A 21,186-nucleotide genomic window follows, 5' to 3' on the forward strand; every position below is an offset into this window, starting at 1 on the left:
GTGTGTGTGTGTGTGTGTGTATGTGTGTGTGTGTGCCTGTGCGTGTGCATGTGCGTGTGGGTGCGTGTGTGTCGTCTGTTTGTCCAGAGATTAGCCACAGAAACTTTCTCATCACTCGGGCCCCCCCGTTGCATTCTGGGTATTGGTTGTCCAGCCAACCAGAGTCTTTGTCTGGCATTGGATCTGTATTCACACACACACACACACACACACACACACACTCACACAGACTGAAGGGAACCCCCAATTCTTTATAAAGAAAGAATCTGTTTTTAGCCCATCTAGGTACAAGGCTTTTGTGAGGAGATCCAAGTGCCAGGCTGAAAGAAAACCCAAGGCCTTCCTCGCTCTGTGTCCAAAATTAAAATGACTTTATTATTGGAGCATATGAATAAGGATGAGTTAGTAATCTATTACTGATTCTGATAGAGGTATTTTAAGACAAAATGTGAGTGATGTCATTTCAGATGTCCCAAATATCATAATAAAGCCATTTTACTTTCAATTACATTCAAAGGAGAATGTTTTTGAATTCTTTAATGGTGATTTGTATTTAGATATTCTCAAGTGACTGACATCAACAACTTTTCATAACAATTCCTCCACCCGCACATCTTTCTAACATCCATCAATTCCTCGTCATCCCCCCATCTTTCTGTCATCCCTCCCTCCCTCCATCCATCCACCCCTCCCCTCCCCTCCCCTCACCGTGGCTGTGATGCGGGGCCCGTGCAGCTGAGCGTGCAGTATGGCGTCGTTGACGTGGTTGCGGACCGCTAACAGAGCCAGCTCCATGCTGTTGTGGCCGCTGCTCGTCGCCAGAGTGGCTGCTAACCGCTGGAGCAGTACCACCAAGCTCCCCCAGGGGGCGCCTAGCTCTGACACACCCACCTGCAGAGAGAGCGAGAGAACGGAGGGGAAAACGAGGGGAGTAATGAGAATAGAGGGTGGGGGTGGGGGGTGATCGGGGAGAAAGGAGTGAGAGGGGAGGGGTGGAGAGGTAACAGATGGGGAAACAAGGACGGAGAAAGTGCTATGGTTAGTGCAATAGTAATACGTTTTTCTCAAAATTGAGACCACATTTCCCATAAATCCTGTTGCTTCCAGTCACTCAGAGGATGACGCCACTCGTTCCCCCCCCTCTACCTCCCTGGCGTCGCCCCATGTGGGACTGTTTTCTCTTTGGTTTTACTGAAGTGGATTTGAAGTGATTTTCCCATCAGCCTTTCATTCCTTCCACCATCTGCCCTCTTCCTGTTTTGTGCCGTAAAGCGCTCCAACACATTTCGATCGGCACCGGTGGCACACAATGCAAAGTGCAGCGTAGAGGCCGGTAGAGACTGCCAATCTCCTTGGCGACGGTCTAAAAAACGAATGTGGGCGATGATTTATTGATGTAAAAAACGTTGCATGGCACCTTTAACTGTGATGCATCGACACCGCGTCTTCATGGGTAGATGTGATAAAGCCCTGACTGTCAGCGATAAAAAAGATTGGAGCAATACTACAAATTTGTTGCAAGCCTCCACCAGACAGCCTGTCGCACAGATGGAGACAAATATTCCCAAGCCTCCCATGCAAATAAAACTCCAAATTGTATCTGCAATCATCCACCACAGTATCTCATGTGTCTATTAAGGAAGTGGCTTACACTGGGAGGGGTTATGAGCAATTGTGGCTGACAGCTGCATACACAAACGGAAAGACTAACATCACACTTTTGTTTAGAGGAATTTCCACAAAAATAAACTGAAGATCTACTTTGGAGGCTTTGGGAAGTATGAGGTAAGTTAATATCAATATAAAGTTTCTGATGAGACAATGGACAGATGATTTACACACACACACTCACACACAAACACACACACACACTTACCAGGCAGCCTCTCATGACGTTAACACATAGTCCGGTGCAGGGCCGTATCAGTGTGAGCCCCCTACAATGGGAACAGTACTGCATCCTCACTAAGCCCCGCCCACACTCTCTGGATAGCCCCGCCTTCTCGGTCGCGTTCACAACCTCCCCGGCCGATCCCAGCAGCCGGCTCAGCGCTCGGCCCGCCCCCAGCGCGCGGGATAGGCCGCCGACCAGGAGGCGAGGGTGGGGCCCGAACGGACTCACGTCCTGCCGCGTCATCCGCAGGCAGTCGTCGCGATTGGTGGAGGGCGAGGGAGAGGGAGGGGCCTGGGCCGATGTATGGCCGACGCCAGGGTTGAGCAGGCGGCGGTAGACCAATGGGAAGAGGTCGTCGTAGAAACGGCGCACGGCGTGGTCCAGCGAGGAGTCGGAGTCTCCGGAGAGGTGGAGTTTGATGTCGCTGAACAGCCGAGACACCAGGGGGCGACAGTCTGAGGACAGAGCGGCGTAGGCGCTGTCGAACAGAGTGCTGGTCAGGTTAGACGTGAAGGACACGAGCGACTCGAAGGTCTCTGGAGAGAGGGGGAGGAAGAGAAGACAGAGAGAGGGAGGAGGAGAAATGTGAATATAACCAGAGGAAATAAACACAATGTTAACAAGCAAGTGCGGTTAGCAAGGTAGCTAGCTTTCGCGCCAGTCGGCCTAGCCTTCATCTACTCAGCCAAGCACAAGTTCAAGTTCAAGCTAGCATACTGCTAGCATACCAGGCATGTCACCAAGTCTCCTGAAACATTTGGGAGTATCTCACACATCTCCCACATTCCCAGAGAACACTGAATTAGGGCTGCAACTAACGATTATTTTCATCGTCGATTAATTTGTCGATTATTTCCTCGATTAATCGATTAGTTGTTTGGTCTATAAAATGTGAGAAAATGGTGAAAAATGTGGATCAGTGTTTCCCAAAGCCCAAGATGACGTCCTCAAATGTCTTGTTTTGTCCACAACCCAAAGATATTCAGTTTACTGTCACAGAGGAGGAAAGAAACCAGAAAATATTCACATTTAAGAATCTGGAAGCAGAGAATTTTGACTTAAAAAATTACTCAAACCGATTAATCGATTATCAAAATAGTTGGCGATTAATTTAATAGTTGACAACTAATCGATTAATCGATTAATCGTTGCAGCTCTACACTGAGTACCTCTTGGATTTCTTTAACACTGTCGGTGTGTGTTTTTAAGCACTTCTTTAAGTTAAATTTGACAGCAGTTACATGAAGTCAGTGTTTGTTAGGTCAAATGAGTCACATTCAAAGCCAGAGTAAACTACCTGATAAACAAACACAGCATAACATTTAATCTAAATATGAATGTATAATAATATATAAACACAGCTGTGTTTGTGAATGCACTCGAAAATCACCACTCATACAGTCACGTATGACTTAGCAGCCATTTTGTTTAGCTACTGTAAAACTGTACTTCTTGGTGGAAGAATAGACTGACATTTATTTTTGACTTCATACTCCATCCATTTCATGTCATGCCTAACACCATATGTTCTAAAAATCACTGTAAAAACTACATGTAACTTGTTGCTTAAATTTAGATTACAGTGATGGCAGGCACAACTCAAATCTCGCTGAAAGGAGTTTAGTCAACTTGGGATGTTTGGCATGCCGCTCAGTTCCCACTGTTGAAGCTCTCAGTAGTCGGCATCTGGCTTAATGTCCCAAACTTTCAACACCTGGTTACTGGGACAGCTTCAAAGTCTGTTTCTCCACTACTGAAGCTTTGCGTTTCAGCATTCAGTCCCAGCAGTTCACTCTTTCCAGCCTCATCCATCCTCTAGATCACATCCATTCTCTTGCAATATAAGATTAGCTCTTTACTCTGATTATGGGTATGACAGTAATGTAATAGGCATGAGGAGGAGCAGAAAATACTCATAAGCAACAACCTTAAGGGTTTTATGGATTTTATACAATGGTTACCTATGCTGGTGTACTAACTGAAACGGTTCCTTCAAAGTGGAGTACATACTAAACAATAAATACCAGGGGACAATGAGAAAGATCCTTGTTTTTCACAAGAGTTGACATATCAACCAGTAACGAATGACTCCTTGTGCTTTATGGGAGTTAGCAGCACAGTTGGAACACATCTTTGACCAATCACGTTGCTTGGATGAAAGTAGCGTTGTATAAGATTTATTAAAGGGCATGGGGGAGTGTTACACACACTCTGTCTTACTGACCTTGGGCTGACATCGGCCCGCTGCATGCGAGCCAAAATAGCTCACAACTTAATTCATCCCAGCGCTCATTTTCACTACCCTGTTATCTATAGTCAGGTGATAATGAGAGGCCCAATCTCATGATCCACTGTGTTTCCTATGTCCGTCAGTGTCTAATAAAGTAGACTGCACCCTCCCCCTAAGAGAGTGTGTGTGTGTGTCTGTGTGTCTATGTGTTGGGTCTAGGTGTGTGTGTGTGTGTGTGTGTGTGTGTACAGGTTTGAAAGCAGCCAACTATAAAGGGTGATGTCAATCTGATGGCATTCTGACAGACAGAGGAGAGACAACAACTGGGAGAGAGAGAGTGAGAGAGAGAGAGGGAGAGAGAGAACAAGAGAGAGAGAGAGGGGGGGGGAGAAGAGAGAACGAGAAAGAGAGAAAGAGAGAGAGAGAGAGAGAGAGAGGGAGAGGATTAAACCTGATCCCAACTGTTGTCTTTGAGATGCCTGTCTGTCTCTGACTTTCACCAAGTCACTTGGTCAGTCAATGTGTGTGTCTGTGTGTGTGTGTGTGTGTGTGTGTGTGTGTGTGTGTGTGTGTGTGTGTAACAGCCTGTCTTAACAGCTCAGTGTATTCCACTGTCACAGCTGCAGCCACCTGACTCTCCGAGTGACAGCTTAATTTCTTAAGCGATTTATGAAATAATTCACAAATGCATAAGGAAAACCAAGAGTGACATTTCAGCTGGAAACTAGACAGCAGTCTTACTGAGTCTTCACTTTGTTTACATTCTGCACATGCACACACATTTTCACCCAAATAGAGGGTGAAGTCTTGCCAAGGTGGGTGCAGCTAAACGGGTGAGGGATGTGGGGGTGCGGGGGGTGGGGGTGGGGGTGGGGGGTGGGGGGGTGAATAGTTCAGGGGGGAGGAGTGTGTGTGAGAAAGGTGAAGAGGGCCTGGGACGTGATGAGGGAGGGAGAGGGGGTTCACTTGTCCAAACCAATGAGTGAGGATTTCATGCTTCTCTGTGTGTGTGTGTGTGTGTGTGTGTGTGTGTGTGTGTGCCCATGCCCTATAGCAACCCAAACACAGGCGGCATCGAGTGACATGGCAAAGATTATACTCTGGGGTCATGTGATTATGTCGTCACCCTCTGTGATTGGACGACAGCTGTGGCAAAAGTGGGGAGAGGACGCAAGGGTCTTACAGAACCAGAACATACACACACGCACATGCAAGCATGCCAACACTCTCATACACACACACACACACACACAGAGTAATCCACAGGGTGTAAATAGAGCCTGTTTGACTACAGCCGCTCTGGGCATGTCTCAGTTTCTCTAGTGGGCTTTAATCACTGTGGTTTGGAGAGAGCTTTGAGACTTGGATCAGCTGTTAAAGAATATTAGTATTGTGAAAATGCATATCATTCCTTTCATGTCAAAATTATATAGTTTAACCTCATTAAAATTCAATTAAATATGCTTAATGCTAAACCATCTCCTACAACTTGTTGCAGTTTTTGGCCAAAGGGTGTTTTCAATTAATTAAATCCATTAATTAATTCCTGATAACTGCCGACTGAAACTGAGCCTAAGTAACTCAGACCAAGAGGAGGAGATGGAGAGAGAGAGAGAGGGGGAGAGAGAGAGAGAGAGAGAGAGAGAGAGAGAGAGGGGAGAGAGAGAGAGAGAGAGAGAGAGGGACATGTTTGCCATGTCTGCCTGCCATGTTTCATCAACTCTACCTCTCTCATAATCTGCACACTGAGCAAAGACGCACACACACACACACACACACACACACACACATTCATGCACGCAAACACACACATACTCGCACCCAAGCGCTCCCACACTCACACTCACACACACACACACATTGCTCACACAGGCTGCTGGTGAATAGCGTTGAGAGACAAGTGGACAAGCAGAGTATTCTTCCTCCTATTCAGAGTAGCCCGTTAGAGACCGGCTGTTGCCCGCGGCAACAACACTTTGCCGCGGATACGTACTGAATGTAAACATTCTCCGTCCCTCGCTCTCTCATTGGTCAAGAACAAAACCTGATTATCGGCCAGACAGAGACAGACAGACACAGAAAGAGAGTGGAGAGTTGTAACAAAGTTTTCCGCTGCTCCCTCTGAGAGTTTGCTCTCTCAAAGACTCAATCGAACATCAGTTGTTTGTTTGGCTAGCCACTGTGGCGCCTCACAAAATCAACTGGCCCCACACCGCCACGCTGACACCAACTAGCAATTTCATGAGGAACGCACAAAGCCAGAGTGATGGATGCAGCTAGCACTAGACAGATATGTTGGAACACCAAATTTAACTGATTTGCATTTGTGAATCGCCCTGATACTGGCATCAGCTGCTATCCAAAGATGTTATTGGTGCTTGTAAATCATAATAAACCCATGAGGAAAATTGGTAATGTAGCATAGCTGAAGTAGAAGCAAGAGTTTTGTTGTTCAAATGGGAGGAAATAAAGAGCTGAATTTGCCTGAGGGATAAAAGGAAGCATCTTTTTCTACAGTGCTATCATAATAAAAGTCTTCCATCCTTTTCAAAAGAATGAAACCATATTGTTATGCATGCTACATTAACCCTGTCTACACTAATATTTTTGGGGAGATAGTTTCTAAAGAACATATCATCAGCCTTCCTGGCATCTACCTGTGCACTGCTCCCCTTCCACACTTTCTATTATACTTGCTAAACAAAGGAAGAAATTGCATATTTTTCCCATTCCTCCAATAAGTTTTCCTTTGCAGAAAAAGTACGGAAAGAATGAATGATTGCATGTATTGTATTCTCTACGCCCCTTCCTCTCTCCCATGGCCCCCTGCCCTCCATCACTCCATCACCTCCCCTCGTCTCTCCCTCACCTTGGTAAGCCTTGGCGTGTCCGGCGATCAGGTATTTGAGTTCGAAGCTGTAGGAGCGCATCTTCTGCTGCGTCTCGCTGCGGACGGCCGCCATGTAGCTGTCCTCCATCTTGCTGGTGCAGCAGCTGGGCCCGGGGTGGACACACACTCTGAGAGACTCACCTGAGAGAGAGAGAGGGAGAGAGGGAGAGAGAGAGAGAGAGAGAGAGAGAGAGAGAGAGAGAGAGAGAGAGAGAGAGAGAGTAAGAGATCAGTGCTTAAACATGCAGTAAAGAAAGAGAACAGTATAAAATGTATCTTCAGACTCACTCAGGCATATTACTGCAGTTCCACTGACATTTTCAGTCACTGAGGCTAAATCCCACCCACCATCATAATTAGACCACCAAAACTGTGAGAAAGTTTATACGGATGTCCATTAACATTCACTCTGAATTGTTCTGCAAAAAAAAAAAAAAAACTTGGCCAGGGTTTTTCCTGCCTATTAAACTTTTAGGAGGCCCACCTAAGTAGTTTGTCTCGGATCATTTATAGGAAATGTGACATAATTCGATATGTTTTATATTTTTCTAGCATAAGGCCTCTGAATGAATTCCATGAATACGTTTCACAATGATAAATAAGAACTATTCAATTCAATTCATAAGAGCTACATGTTGGTGGTTGTAAGCTTGATGATCTTAACATGCTGTTCCCCACCCATTACCACCTAAACTCCTGTAAAAGCAGGAGAAACACGGTTAACTGTGTCAGTTAAACCATTTAAGAATCTTTGATGACATTGTTTTGATGTATAAACATGAAAAGCACAAGACTTTATGACTTTACAAAAATAATACTTCGCTGGGCCAGTTGGGGACCAGACATGATGACATGCACAGTGGGCGAGACTTCACCACTCAATAAAAGTTTGTGTGTGTGTGTGTGTGTGTGTGTGTGTGTGTGTGTGTGTGGTGCAGGACAGTCTGACATTAGCAGACTGCTGTAAGCCAAGCTGGCAAGCAGCTGACTGAGATCAAGGGTGTGTGTGTGTGTGTGTGTGTGCAAAATAAAGACAGACAGAGAGAGTGAGAGAGAGAGAGAGAGCGAGAGAAAGAAAAATGAGACCAGACAAAGAAAGAGAGAGAGAGGACTGTAGGGATCATTCCACCATGTCTGAACTGAGACGACAAGGACTGATACTGCAGAAACACACACACACACACACACACACTTGCATAATCCTCCTTGCTGAAGTGTCCTCGAGCAAGACACTGAACCACTGTTCTGGTACAAGGTATAATTTCATTCACTTCTCCCTAAGAGGAACTCAGCAAATTGTAATCAGTGTTAACCAGAGGTGTGACCAAGTCAACTTTGACTAAGTCTTGGGGCACAAGTCTCAAGTCAAGGCCCAAGTCTAAATGTAGAACACCAAGTCAAGTCCAAGTCAAGTCCATGTCATTAATGTCAAGTCTCAAGTCTGAATGTAGAACAGCAAGTCAAGTCAGAACAAATCAAGACTCTTAAAGAAAGCTAAATATCTAGGACGTTTCAATGCAATATGGTTTTAACAGGATCACAACTTGGTAAGAGCATCATGAGTTTGATTTCTATAATCAGTTTCAACTTCAACAAATTCAATCATTCTATACAAATTCAGAAAACAAATCTCATCACTTTCAATTGAAGTCATTTACACAAACACAAGATCTTTTGTCAAGACTTTAGAAACCTTTTCAAGTCATCAAAGTCCAAGTCAAAGTCAAGTCCCAAGTCACCAGAACCCAAGTCAAGTCTCAAGTCTTCTCTTCATGCATCAAGTCAAATCTCAAGCAATTAAAATTGTAACTTGGGTCTGACTCGAGTCCAAGTCATGTGACTTGCGTCCCCACCTCTGCCGCTAACTAACAACTCTGAAAGATCAGCATCATGCCATGATGTCATTCTTCCCTTATAGGAGCAGCTTCTTCAGTCAACCAGGCGTGACTGGCGGGACAGAGATGTCACACCAAGACTCTCATCAGCCACACACGATCTCAAACAAGCATTTATAGAAGACCCTGAAGCCGCATCACTAACACCAGCACTCAGGGCTAAGTGTGCTTTCCAGAGATCTATATTTGTGTTCAGGACTATCTGGGTTATTTTTCAACTGAAATAGCCTCTCCCCATGCAGGGTTGGCCTGCAGGGCATTGGGATGATCCCTTCCATTTGGAATTTGGCCCTGCATTTCTAAAGCTATGGTTCTAGACCCTGTTCGGGAACAACCTAATGGAAAATGGAAATACTTACAAACTAACTTACAACAGCAATGCACTTATAACATTAAAGGGTTTAAGAGGCAAGGATTCAACCCCATATCACCCCTAATTAAAAACATCTATAATGTTCCTATAGGTGTTTATAGTGTGTCTTTTTGTGTGAGTTTACAGTCACTTAATTACATTTTCTCCTATTTTTGTCTGCTAGGGCATCACTTAAATATTCCTAGGGACTTATAGTGTGTCTGTGATACTCAATAGCGAGTTTATAGTGACATTATGGTATTTTTTAGCTTCTATTGTATCACTTTAATATTTCTATAATATTATTATAGGGACTTACAGTGCGTCTGTGATGCTCAATAGTGAGTTTATAGTGACCAAACAATACATTATGGTATTGTAGCTCCTATGGTATTCCTAAAGTATTCCTAAAGGGACTGACCTGTTGCCGGTCTGTCCGGTACCAGCTCCACCGGGCCTATTTGGCGCATCATGTAGGCCGTCTTCACCTCATGACAGCTGTCAGCATCGGCCGATCTACAGCCAGCCTCCGGTAGAAAAACCCAATAAAACAAAATCACCCAAAACAAGTCCGCGTTTGGTAAGGCTGGACGGAACATCGCACCATCTCAGTCAGAAGTAAGAGAGAGGCAGAGAGAGAGAGAGAGAGAGAGAGAGAGAGCGAGAGAGAGTCTAGGGGGGTCTAGTGGTTAATAAGGTTTCCAAAAAGTCCCAGGGTACACTGTCACCAGATCCTGTCCCGAAAACTTCATCTGCAGCCCGCCGCCGGTCCTGTACTCTCTCTCTACTCTACTCTGTTTGTGCTCCGGGGATCCCTCTCTCTCTCTCTCTATAGCAGTAGCGCTCTCTCTCTCTCCCTCTCTCTCTCTCTCTTTCTCTCTCTCTCTCTCTTTCTCTCTCTCTCAGCTCACTTCACTTAAATCATTTTATTGCCAATCCCAAAGCAGCGCACAAAATGAAAACACCAAAAAACACTTTTTACATTCAAACTATACTGAGATCATTGTTTTTCTTTTTTCTGTTGTTTTTTTTCTGAATATATACTATAGCCTACAGTAGTGCATTATCACCAATATTTATAATGGTGTTGTATAACAGTTTAACAGTTACAACATTGACAATATGAAGTTATACAAATATTTCAAAAGCAAAACAATTTTGGACACGTTAGAATAGCCTATTCTCCTTCTCTCTCTCTCTCTCTCTCTCACACACACACACACACACACACACACACACACACACAGCTCAGCTTAAAACAAGTGTGCACAAAGGTACATCCAAAGTCATATTCCTCAGACTTCCCTGATTCTGAATCCCTTTGAATGAGTGGATCACGTTGAGTCAGGGTTGAATAATGATGGAGCACGGGCTCCCCCTGCTGGTCATGCAGGGGACGATGCCGAGTTATCTTACAACTCCTCCAATAAAAATGACGATGATATTCCTCTAATACTCCCATAAGTATGCTATATGAACTTAAACAATCTTTGTGATGTTTGTCACAAATGGTGCATAGTATCCTTCTACACGTATTGGGCTATAGGATTACTATTGTTCGGTTTTCGTAATCGGGTTAATTTGACTGACTAAATGCAATTAGGTAAAGTCAGCTAATTGTGGCGAAAGTGGTGAAATCAGTTTGAAACTTGCTGAATAAATCGAGCACGAGCATAAAAAAGTTGGCTTGTTGTAGGTTATTACAGAGTGGGCACGTGTTACTTACTTTGTTCACAGCAATTATGAAATTAAATGTGCGGACACGATACACACCTTGGGCTCTCGCATTTAGCGAAACACTCGATGTAATTAATGGTGGTCTTAGCATATTTGGTTTCCCTGCGGCCCTCCTGGGCACCATACCATACAAAAACAACACAACCTTGCAAAACACTTGCCCCGTGTGAGGCTCGAACTCACGACCTTCAGATTATGAGACTGACGCGCTGCCTACTGCGCCAACGAGGCTCTGGACATAACATCAGAGACACGGACATTTTAAACGTAAATAGCATCTTTATTCAAGGATTTGTTCAAATCAATAAGAAGTGATCAAGGACGAATAGAAGGGGACACACGTTGTAATCGATCGCTGCCAAATTGAGATCAAAGCATATCCATTATACTGGCGAAGCGAGAGGTTTCACTCCTGCCTACTTCCGTATTCGATTAATTCCCAGGCTGACTTGACCGCTTCTGTTTTGGCTGGAAGTCAGTGAGAGTGTCTCACATTTGGTCCAGTTTCTTGTTTTCTTTCAGCGCAAGGCTTGTGTATGTGGTTCAGACAAACAGTGTAATGTTTAAGGTCTTAGTAAGCTGCTGATAGCGTTATGAGACCCTCACATTTGTTTTAGTTGGTAGTGTCAAAAATGGCAAGTGTTCTTGTTTTGCGCATGCGTGAAACAGTGTGCTGCGACTACTAAATATTCATGAAGGGTTTGCATAAATTAACTACTGTATGTATTAGCTAGCTATTCTGCTAACTGACAGTTATTTTATATTCATATATAATATTTTACACAGTTGTATGTTGAGACAAGGGCCTCAGCTTGGTGCCGCATTCATGTCGAATGGAAAAGATAGTAGATATGGGCTTCCCATTTGACCTCATCTTTCAGATGCAAATACCAGAATCAGAATCAGAATCAGCTTTATTGGCCAAGTATGTACACATACAAGGAATTTGACTCCGGTTTTCGCTGCCCTCAATGTACTTACACAGAATAAATATACAGCAAGGAGGAGGTTCCTTAACTTCACATCACCAACATAACCCGTATTCAAGTGTAGTGAATGATACATACGTGGGGATCAACATATGTAAAAAATAAATCAGAAAGCTAGTTTGAATTTTAATTCTATTCTATTGTAAGAGTTTAAAGGAATTTATACGTGGTTGCATTTATCTCTAAATGGTCATGTGCTGCTTTCAAAATCAGAAGGTTTGGCAAGATCTGCTATGGATTTGTATTAGGCTTTTATTGGGCTCTGAGTGCATTCTTGGTCTGTGGCCGGTTGCTCTGTTCACCACTCTGTTCACATGGGTGAAAGTGTGCCGCAGGCAGTTAGATTGCAGACTCTCAATAGGGAGACCTGAGTTCGATTCCCGGCGGGAACGCTTCCACAAAATTCAACGTCGTGGAGTTGTTAAACTTTAGTCTTGTTCATATGTGGGTGATATTGCAACATTTTGTATGCTGTCAAACATGACTGCATGTGTATCACCCACACAGTGCGTTTATGTTAAGTGAGGGAAAAAAATACGTAGTACAGAAAATGTCAAAAACGGCGTCTTGACGGCTTCGAACGAGGCTTCCTATGGTTATTCCCACAGCTCTTGAACACAACATGAGCCCTCTTTGTTGCTGCGGCCCCTTTAATTCCAGTCTCCCGCGTTCCAACTTAAGCGGAAATGGAAAGCTTTCTTTTCTCTATTTAAGCGCGCCAACAAAGCCAAGGGGAGACTCATCTGTCCCTCATTCACTGCACGCTAGTCCAACTATTTTGTCCCCCTCTGCCGTACGCTAGCCAACTAATAAAATGCCAGAGGAAACGTCAACTGCCTCAAGTTCTGGAAGGTAAGATACATTTGTAATTTGTGTCTGGAAACACTAGAACTGTAGCTAGAAATATCTGACGAGCAGCACAGCTAGCTAGCCTCTGGCTAGATAAAGCGGCTAACGTTAGCAGCATTGCTTGGTTATGTTGGCTTAACGTTACTAACTAACTAGGTTAGGCTAACGTGCAGCTAACAATTGTGATTATAAAAGTATCCGAAAGGCTAGTGATGCTAATGTCGCCAACTATATTATACACAACCCCTGCTTTTATGCTAGCTGGCTAACTACCTTAGATTGCTAACTACTGTAATGTATAATTGAAGTCGAACGTAAACTATGTGAGTCAACAATAAAAGTTCAGTTTCTAACTAACTTGTTTGTGCTGTTAACTTTATTCCTGGAAGTCAAGCCGGGTGTCTAGGTACTGAGTAAGTAAGTTGTATCTTCCTTGACTATTTTCAGTATGGAAGAGAAGCCGTGCTCATCAACAGCTGCTGGAGACAGGTGAGTATCAGCACTGTTCCTTGTGTGGGACGTGATGGTATGCGCCTCTGCTTGCCTTGGACTACTCTCAATCCATAAACCTTGCTACGCCCGGCCGAATAATTGTGGTAGGTGTTGAAAAATGAAGGCATGTGCCCTACTATTGTTTGTGTTCTGCAGCTCTGTCGACGTTATGGAGGAGGCAAAGAAACTGATCGGCTCAGGGAACCGGCATCTAGTAATGGGCGATGTGGTTTCTGCTGTCAACGTCTTCCAGGAGGCTTGTGGAATGCTGTGAGTACTAGTGGAGAAAGAGCTGACATTGATTCAGCTATGAGAGGAGGAGACTTAAATATGTTCAGCCACTTACTGTAAATATTGATGCTTATAGATCAAAATGGTCATGCTCATTGAGTGGATGTGTAATGTTGGATACATTTTCTGAAGTTTTGTTATATAGATTTGTTTATGTTTGAAATGGTTATGCTGTAGTGAGGGGTTTCCTTCTGTAGTTTTTTCCTACTTGTATTTAAGAGAATGAGAAAATCATATTTAAACACACTATGCCACTTTTTTTTTTTCCTTAATGTCTACCAGGGCAGCAAGGTATGGGGACACTGCAGATGAGTGTGGTGAGGCCTTCTTCCTGTGTGGGAAGTCCCTGCTGGAGCTTGCCAGGTTGGTTAACTACACTCACTCCCTCTGTGAAATAAGTTTTGTAAGCAAATCAACAATCCTACTGGTAATCCTTACTAATGGTTCTCTAAATGTTATACCTACTGCTGGAAAATGAGCAACAAGTGTGAACGGAGTGGAAATGGTTTCAAGCAAGCATCTGCCCTGCTGAAGTGGCCTGTTCTCTGACACCGAATCCCTACCAGATCCACAGGTGTTGATCTGTAGCTGACTCTGACCTCCCTGCGGAGGGGGAGACGAGAATTTCCCCACAGGCGTCAAAGTATTACATTAAGCAGGATGGTTTTGAAATAAGACACTGATACTTGATTGAAGTCTGGCACGTGTAGCTTCATGTTTGCCATAGTTGGCTAGTCGGCCTCACTTTTTGCATGTAATTTTATTTTTATTCCCCACTTAAGTGTGGTATTTTCCAGATTAAAGGGCATTGTCAGAGGGTTGAAAGGAGGTTAAATTTAAGGGAATTTAACCTCCTTTCAACCCTCTGACAATGCTCTTTAATGGCTGTGACTTTGGTAAAATGTGAGAGGTGTACATAATGGTTGTTCTCCATCATCCCTATGAGGCCCTGCAGTCCAAATCTTTCTATTGACCTTTTAACAAATGTTATGGAAACATCAGCCCTGTTAATATAGTCACACTTGGTCTCCAGTTTTTGGATATTGTCCCTTTTTTCTTTGCCTGGAGCCTGTGTGTTTTTTTTGGGGGTTTTTTTCTGTGCTGTATCCCTGTTTATTTTGGTTGACCTGGTGGCATTCCTCTCGTGTTTTTGTTAGGATGGAGAACACTGTTCTTGGTAACGCTCTGGAGGGAGTCCCCGAAGAGTCAGAAGATGAGAAACCTGACAACCCGAACATTGAGAGTGCCAACCATCTTGATGGTCAGTATTGCCTATTGTTTTCACAAAGTATTGCTTTAGCCTCACTAGGAAAGGGCAATGGGAGCTATCTCAAATGGCAGTTACCATTCTGTTAGACTTCTGAAAAAATTATCTCTACATTTAGGGACAACTTTTCACATTAAAATTGCGTGTAAGAATACAACTTTCTGTTGACACAATTCAGAGGAGTTGGAAGCTATCTGACTAATGGCATTCTTGAAATGCCCACCATAGTACTGTTTTAAACAAACATCCACTGAGAAGTAATTTCCTCACATGCCTTCTCTGGTGCAGAGAAAACCAGGGATGATCTACGAAGGCAGGTGTATGATGCAATGGCTGAGCAGGAAAAGACTAGTGGGGCAGCCTCCAAGATAGAGTCCAAAGATGGGGAGAACGATGCTGAGGTGAAAAAGGAAAATGGTGTAGCTGAGTCCCCAGTCAAACATGCTCTGGGGAAACCTGAGACGAATGTGACTGGATCAGACAAAAGTCCAGGCTCTCCTGTGAAGGGGGAAGAGACGCGTTCAGTCCAGGAGGCTACCATGAATGGAGCTGAGAAGAGCCCAGGTTCTCATGTAAATGGTGTGGGGAAAGGTCCTACTGAGTCTCCTCAGAAGGAAACTGTGACAGAGAACAAGGTGAATGGTACTGAAGAACAGAATGGAGGTGGGGCCGAGGCTAAGCCAGAAGAAGCAGGAGATGAGGAATCCAAGCCAGAGGCAGAACAGGATGCTGAGGAAGAAGAGGGCAGTACATCTTTGGATACAGAGCACTGTTTGGTTGGAGCACAAAGCTGGGGACTAAAGGGGAAATGGGTGTTTTTTTGGGGGGTTTATTTATTTATTTTTTTAATAGAAGAGGTGAAAAGAAACACTCACTAGAGCCACTGTATTAAAGGATAATTCTTGTTTTCAAACTGGGCCTTATTTTCCCAAGTTTTGCCATCATGACTATTCATTATGTTCACAATTTCATCCCTATATTCAACCCCTCGGACTGCCTATTTTGGATTCCCTGCTATGATTACTAGTGTTAATGCACTTCCTAAATTTGTGATGCCCGCTGGGAGATGACAGACCGCAAAAAAAATCCATTCTGCTTGTAATTACCACTGGGAGGTTCACATGAATATTTTTTTCCCGAAATATTTACAGAACATCAATATGCTTTGAACACAGTACTTGCGTGGTCTAGCTCATGCTAGTTAAAATAGCATGTCTAATACCACAATATATGCTTCAAGCAATGTGTAATTGGATGTAGAATGGATTTATGTGTGTATTGGACAGTAGCGCTTCTGGCGTATTGATGCTACATCAAGTGATGAAATTTTGAATGCAATCAGTCGTCATGATGGCAAAAACTAAGAAAATAAGGCCCAGCTTGAAAATAACTGGACTTATCCTAACTGCACTTTAGGGGGGAACCTTTTGTTCAGTTTGACATGCGTCTTGAATTTACCCTTAGCATCCAGTTACAATGGTAAATAACTGTCTTGCCCTGTGTAATTGTTCTCTTTTGGCTTCCTCAGACGACGATGATGACGACGACGATGATGAGGATGGAGATGGAAATGCTGAAGATAAGGTGGGTTCCCACACATGGTAATTTCTCAGCTGTAAATTAATTACTTGGAAAGAGTTGATCCTTGACATATGCCTTTTCTCTCCTTGCAGGAAGAGGAGGAAGTTGGGAACTTGCAGTTGGCATGGGAGATGCTGGAGGTAGCTAAAGTCATCTACAAAAGGTAAAGGCAACATTGCTAAGTGAAGACAATATTGGGGTAGAAGTCCATAGACATTTTTGGTAATTCCAAAGATGATACGGATTCTGCCAGCCAAAACCTGGTCACCTGTTAGTCTAAGCATAGGCATTAGAACAGCCAGAAGGGCCCTGCTTGAAGATCTAAGGCTGCACACTGGCTTATAGGGGGTTAAAAGATCTGCTTGGATAAAAGAGACCAGTAAAATCTTTGAAAACATTGGTCCTAAACTTAACTGTCGTGCAAAACTTCTGTGAGCCAAGTTATCAGCAATGAGCACTGAGGCCTACTTGTTAATTTTATAAGAACTTTCAGAAACCAGTCTCACAGCCTGGATGGCATTTAAGGAATTCTTCCAGATTGTGTTTTCTTTTGAACTTTGACATTCTGTTTTAGATTGTGTGTAGAAGTTCTGTATTAATAGTTGATTTCTCGCTGATTCCATACACGAAGAAAGGAGAACAAGGAAGATCAGCTGATGGCAGCCCAGACTTACCTGAAACTTGGAGAAGTCAGCGCTGAATCTGGTATGTTAATGTCCTGCTAAGCACGGTACACTGACATTATTCTTGGACTAACTTGTTTATATGCAGGGATGGAAATTGGAAACTTAAGGCGGTAGTCAGAGCATTTTGTTTTTTCTCAGTTTGTCCACTTTGGTCGCCCACCATATAATGCTTACTGTCTGTTGTCTTGATCATGACTGTCTAATCTGACCAGCCTTTTTTTTTTTTTTGGTCCCTTTCCCCAGGTAACTATCCCCAGGCGCTGGAAGACTTCCAGGAGTGCCTCGCCCTGCAGCTGAAGCACCTGCCTGCCCACAGCCGTCTGCTGGCTGAGAGCCACTACCACGTCGCCACTACCCTGTGCTACATGGATCAGTACAGCCAGGCCATCCAGCACTACAACAGCTCCATAAAGGTCATCGAGAACCGCCTGGGTAGGACTATGTTGGGTTTTCTTTTTTCTCTAAAGACCCAGGTTTTCAGAACTGTCACCAACATGGTGACAGTTCTGTCACCCTGGCTTGTGTAACATGCCTTTTCTTAAGTCCCACCTTGGTGTTGATAAAACTAAATAAGGTGACTGACAAAAGAGGTTGGGTGAAGGTGTGTTTAAGCTATTTAGATGACTTAAGTGATGCTTCATATTCTGAGCTCATTTGTTGTTGAATTCAGAGGTAATTGCTTGTGTGCTCTAAATTTGATATAGCTTGAATTGTTATCAGACAACCACTACTCGAGCATCTTTGCCCTCATGCCAGAAGATAATTCCTGTTTATTGGAAAAACACTCACCACCATAAGTTAAACATCAATTATAAAGTGCTAGTCTTGCTTTTCATGTTATGATTGACTGTCATGGTTTTGTTTGTTTTTTCCCTGTCCTAATCCCATCCATTATCTGTGTAGCCATGCTGCAGGAGGTGATAGATGCAGCAGAGGGAGCAGACGGGGCAGCAGAAGAGAGAGGTGAGATGGAGGAGCTGAAGCAGCTCCTGCCTGACATCAAGGAGAAGGTGGAGGACGCCAAGGAGAGCCAGAGAACAGCCAGCGCCGCCTCCCAGGCCATCCAACAGACACTGGTGGGTACACACGACGGCAAGAAACGGTGTAAATAAGAGGTTGTGTTAAAGAGCAAAAATCCCCTTTTTTATTTTTTAAATGCAAAGTGCTAACATGGCTTTGAAGCTTACTAATGTTACGAGTTGCTTACTAGTTTAAAAACGTCCACCTGGAAGTGACTTGAGTGCAATGACCAGATATACAGAAGGCGGTAAATTGATGCACCCTGTGCTCCTAATTGACCCTGACTAATCTCTTCCAGGGCGGGGCCTCTACCTCATCGGCATTCTCAGGTGAAAATGGGGGCCCTTCATCATCATCAGCAGCAGCAGCATTTGCAACAGCCAGTCAGGTAAGGACACTGTAGGTGTGAATGCAGTTACTCCTTCAACCTTGGGATTTATAAGCAGGTCATATTATTTTTTTCCTGCTAAACTGTCAGTTAACAAATGTGTTTTTTTTTTTTGTTTTCCAGTAACCCAAACTATCCTAATCACATTTTTGTCTACTGTTTCAGATCTCAGTAAGGCCGTCTGACAGTGCCTCGACTTCCAAAGCAGTCTCAGACATTTCCCACCTGGTCAGGAAAAAGGTGAGGCCTGGCCACCGACCCCCATCTCTAACCTGTCTTCTCTTCTCTCCTATCTCCACAAATCATGTCTCTTCAGCTAGACTTGCTGTCAGTTGGAAAACGGCACATACTCTTGTGACAGATCTGATCGGTCTTATATCCTGTCTAAACACGGATGATTCTGATACTTTGTTTTTTTAACTGAGCAAAATGAAAGCTCAGATCTGTTGGAGGAATCAATAAGATTGTGACCCTCGAGTCCATATTCGGGTCTATAATAATCTGCCCATGGTACATTGTGACTGACCTTGTACCGCCTCCCCAAAACACCCTCTTAATGTTGCATGGCCTGCTTGTTTTCTTGCTTTAAGTGCAGGGATAGCCCACATTTGGGGTTTGCCTGCAAATATCATCGTAGCTATCAATCTTTTGCTGTTACGTTCTGGCATGTGTGTGTGATCTGTGTGTTGCTGAAGTGTAGTAGTGATGTTTGTAGTGGTCTGGTGATTGTGTTGTGGTAGAGGCTGGTGCAAGAAATTGCGCTTTGACATTGGCCGATTATGTTCTGTGCATGATGAAATATTTTGCAGGTGACCTTGACATAACAGTAATTGGTGATGACACTTGCGTAACAGATCCTTCATGTCAAAATTTTTATATAAAGTCTTTTATCAAGGTCACCTACATTGAATACAATCATGTACAGAAGCTTTCAGCCAGCGTCATTTGTCTTTGTCCCGGTATTGTGTCTACACAGAGGAAACCAGAGGAGGAGAGCCCAGTAAAGGACACTGATGCTAAGCAGGCCAAACAGGAAGCCACAGTTAATGGCAGCGGCAACTCCAGTGCCAGCAATGGAGTCCAGGAGAAAGAGACACAGGAGGCGAGTGATAGGCTTAACTGTTATGTACCGACAGGTTCACAGGGCGAGTGCTATAAGATTGTGCTCTGAATGGGATGATGTTATCCTACCTTGGTGGGTTTAACAGTCTGAACTTACAGTTACTTCCTTGAATATGGCTTCTGGTGGAGTTCAAATCGTGTCTTTTCCTTTCCATCTGTGTGGGAAGTTTTCCAGTGTGATACTGTGATTTGTTGCCTTAGCCCCCACAACTTGTTGAGTTGTAACATGTTCAAACAGGAGGCATAGGCTAACATTTGATTAGCCATTTGGTACATTTTTGGAGGGCGCAGAGGTTTTCACCAAGCTATTACAACTTCAGTGGTAAGAGCTCTTCCCAGTGCCATACAGGAGACAATCCAATAATTTGGAAATGGCCAGATGCCAAATGTTCAGTCTTGATGAGACTCAAAGGGATTGTAGGATTGTTTTTTCCTCAATCAGGTACAACGCTAAATCCCAGGCAGCATGTGGATTGTGCTAGTATGCCAAATTGGTCTCATGATGATTTTCTTTGTCTCCTGTAGCCTGCCAAGCCGTCGGCCTCTGTGTCTTCAGCATGACGGGTCTTCTCACCTCCTTCCTGATCTTCAAACCAGCACAGCATGCCTGTCCAGCCCCTCTCCCCTTCAACACTTTTGTTTTTGTAAATAAGATCCATTTTCACAGATTTGTCTGTCCAGTTTTTGTATACTTGTAGTAAAAAAAAATAAAGGATATTTGCAGATGTCAAGTGTTGGTATCACTTAATTTTCTCTGTTTTACATTGTCATTTAGCAGACACTTTTGTCCAACGCGACAGTACATTTTGTCAACAGTAGTGAAGCCAACTGCATCACAGTCTTCATCAGTTAAACCTTTTAATGGGAATAATCATTTGGTTTTTTTTTTTTTTTTTTTTTTTCTTTTAAGAAGGTTAAGAAGATAGGTTAGTTCAAGAAGGGTCCAGGTGTAAGAGATGTGTCTTTAGTCTCTGCCGAAAGATGGGCAGTGATTCGGCCGTTCTGACAGAAGAGGGGGAGCTCGTTCCACCATTGTGGCGCCAGAGATGAGAAGAGTCGTGACCGGGATGAGCGACTTCTGAGCCCACGTAGCGACGGAGGGGCGAGGCGACCTGCAAGGGTGGAGGAGCGGAGGTGGTGAGGTTTGGAATCTGACCAGAGATTGCAGATGGGGAGGGGCAGTCTGGTGTACTGCTCTGTAGGCGAGTACCAGTGTCTTGAATTTGATGCGTGCAGCCAGTGAAGCAACCGGAAGAGGGGAGTGACGTGAGAATTTTGGTTGAACACCAGACGGGCTGCAGCGTTCTGAATGCACTCTAAAGGTCTGATGACAGAGGCAGGTAGCCCGGCCAGAAGAACGTTGCATGTTTTATTAATCACATCAATCAATGTTTTGTTCATCACAATTGTAATTAAAAATAAAGTTGACCTCCGAAGAGGAGGAGGGGGGGGGGGGGGGTGGTGGCGGCAGGCCAAAAAAAGAAAAGAAAACAGAGTCATAAT

At 43.9% G+C, this 21,186-nt stretch overlaps 2 protein-coding genes and 1 non-coding gene across 3 annotated transcripts in view; 1 reads left to right on the plus strand and 2 right to left on the minus strand.

The window, feature by feature from the left end:
- LOC139655168 (glypican-5-like) overlaps positions 1-9,860 on the minus strand; it is a 39,302-nt gene extending 29,442 nt beyond the window's left edge. Inside the window, exons 1-4 of the mRNA XM_071532503.1 lie at positions 9,683-9,860; positions 6,994-7,155; positions 1,877-2,430; positions 709-891 (exon numbers count right to left, since the gene is read on the minus strand). Of these exons, the coding sequence (XP_071388604.1) occupies positions 709-891; positions 1,877-2,430; positions 6,994-7,155; positions 9,683-9,860 (1,077 nt within the window). The remainder of the gene's footprint in view (positions 1-708; positions 892-1,876; positions 2,431-6,993; positions 7,156-9,682) is intronic.
- Positions 9,861-11,156: 1,296 nt separating this feature from the next.
- On the minus strand, positions 11,157-11,229 carry trnam-cau (transfer RNA methionine (anticodon CAU)). The gene has a single exon. It is a non-coding gene; the product is annotated as a tRNA-Met (tRNA).
- Positions 11,230-12,702: 1,473 nt separating this feature from the next.
- LOC139655169 (histone-binding protein N1/N2-like) lies at positions 12,703-20,402 on the plus strand. Its single transcript, XM_071532504.1, has 14 exons — positions 12,703-12,839; positions 13,284-13,325; positions 13,485-13,598; positions 13,902-13,982; positions 14,777-14,880; positions 16,415-16,470; positions 16,560-16,630; positions 17,099-17,172; positions 17,397-17,585; positions 18,057-18,229; positions 18,472-18,561; positions 18,727-18,801; positions 19,538-19,663; positions 20,209-20,402. Exons 1-14 carry the CDS (start codon positions 12,802-12,804, stop codon positions 20,242-20,244), a joined length of 1,269 nt encoding a protein of 422 aa, XP_071388605.1. The 5' UTR covers positions 12,703-12,801; the 3' UTR covers positions 20,245-20,402.
- The last annotated feature ends 784 nt before the right edge of the window (positions 20,403-21,186 follow it).

Source organism: Centroberyx affinis, unplaced genomic scaffold (assembly GCF_046629955.1).
Source record: "Centroberyx affinis isolate AG114_WGS23_722 - 3 ecotype Tasmania unplaced genomic scaffold, CSIRO-AGI_Caff_v1 ptg002199l_1, whole genome shotgun sequence".
Classification (NCBI taxonomy): domain Eukaryota; kingdom Metazoa; phylum Chordata; class Actinopteri; order Beryciformes; family Berycidae; genus Centroberyx; species Centroberyx affinis.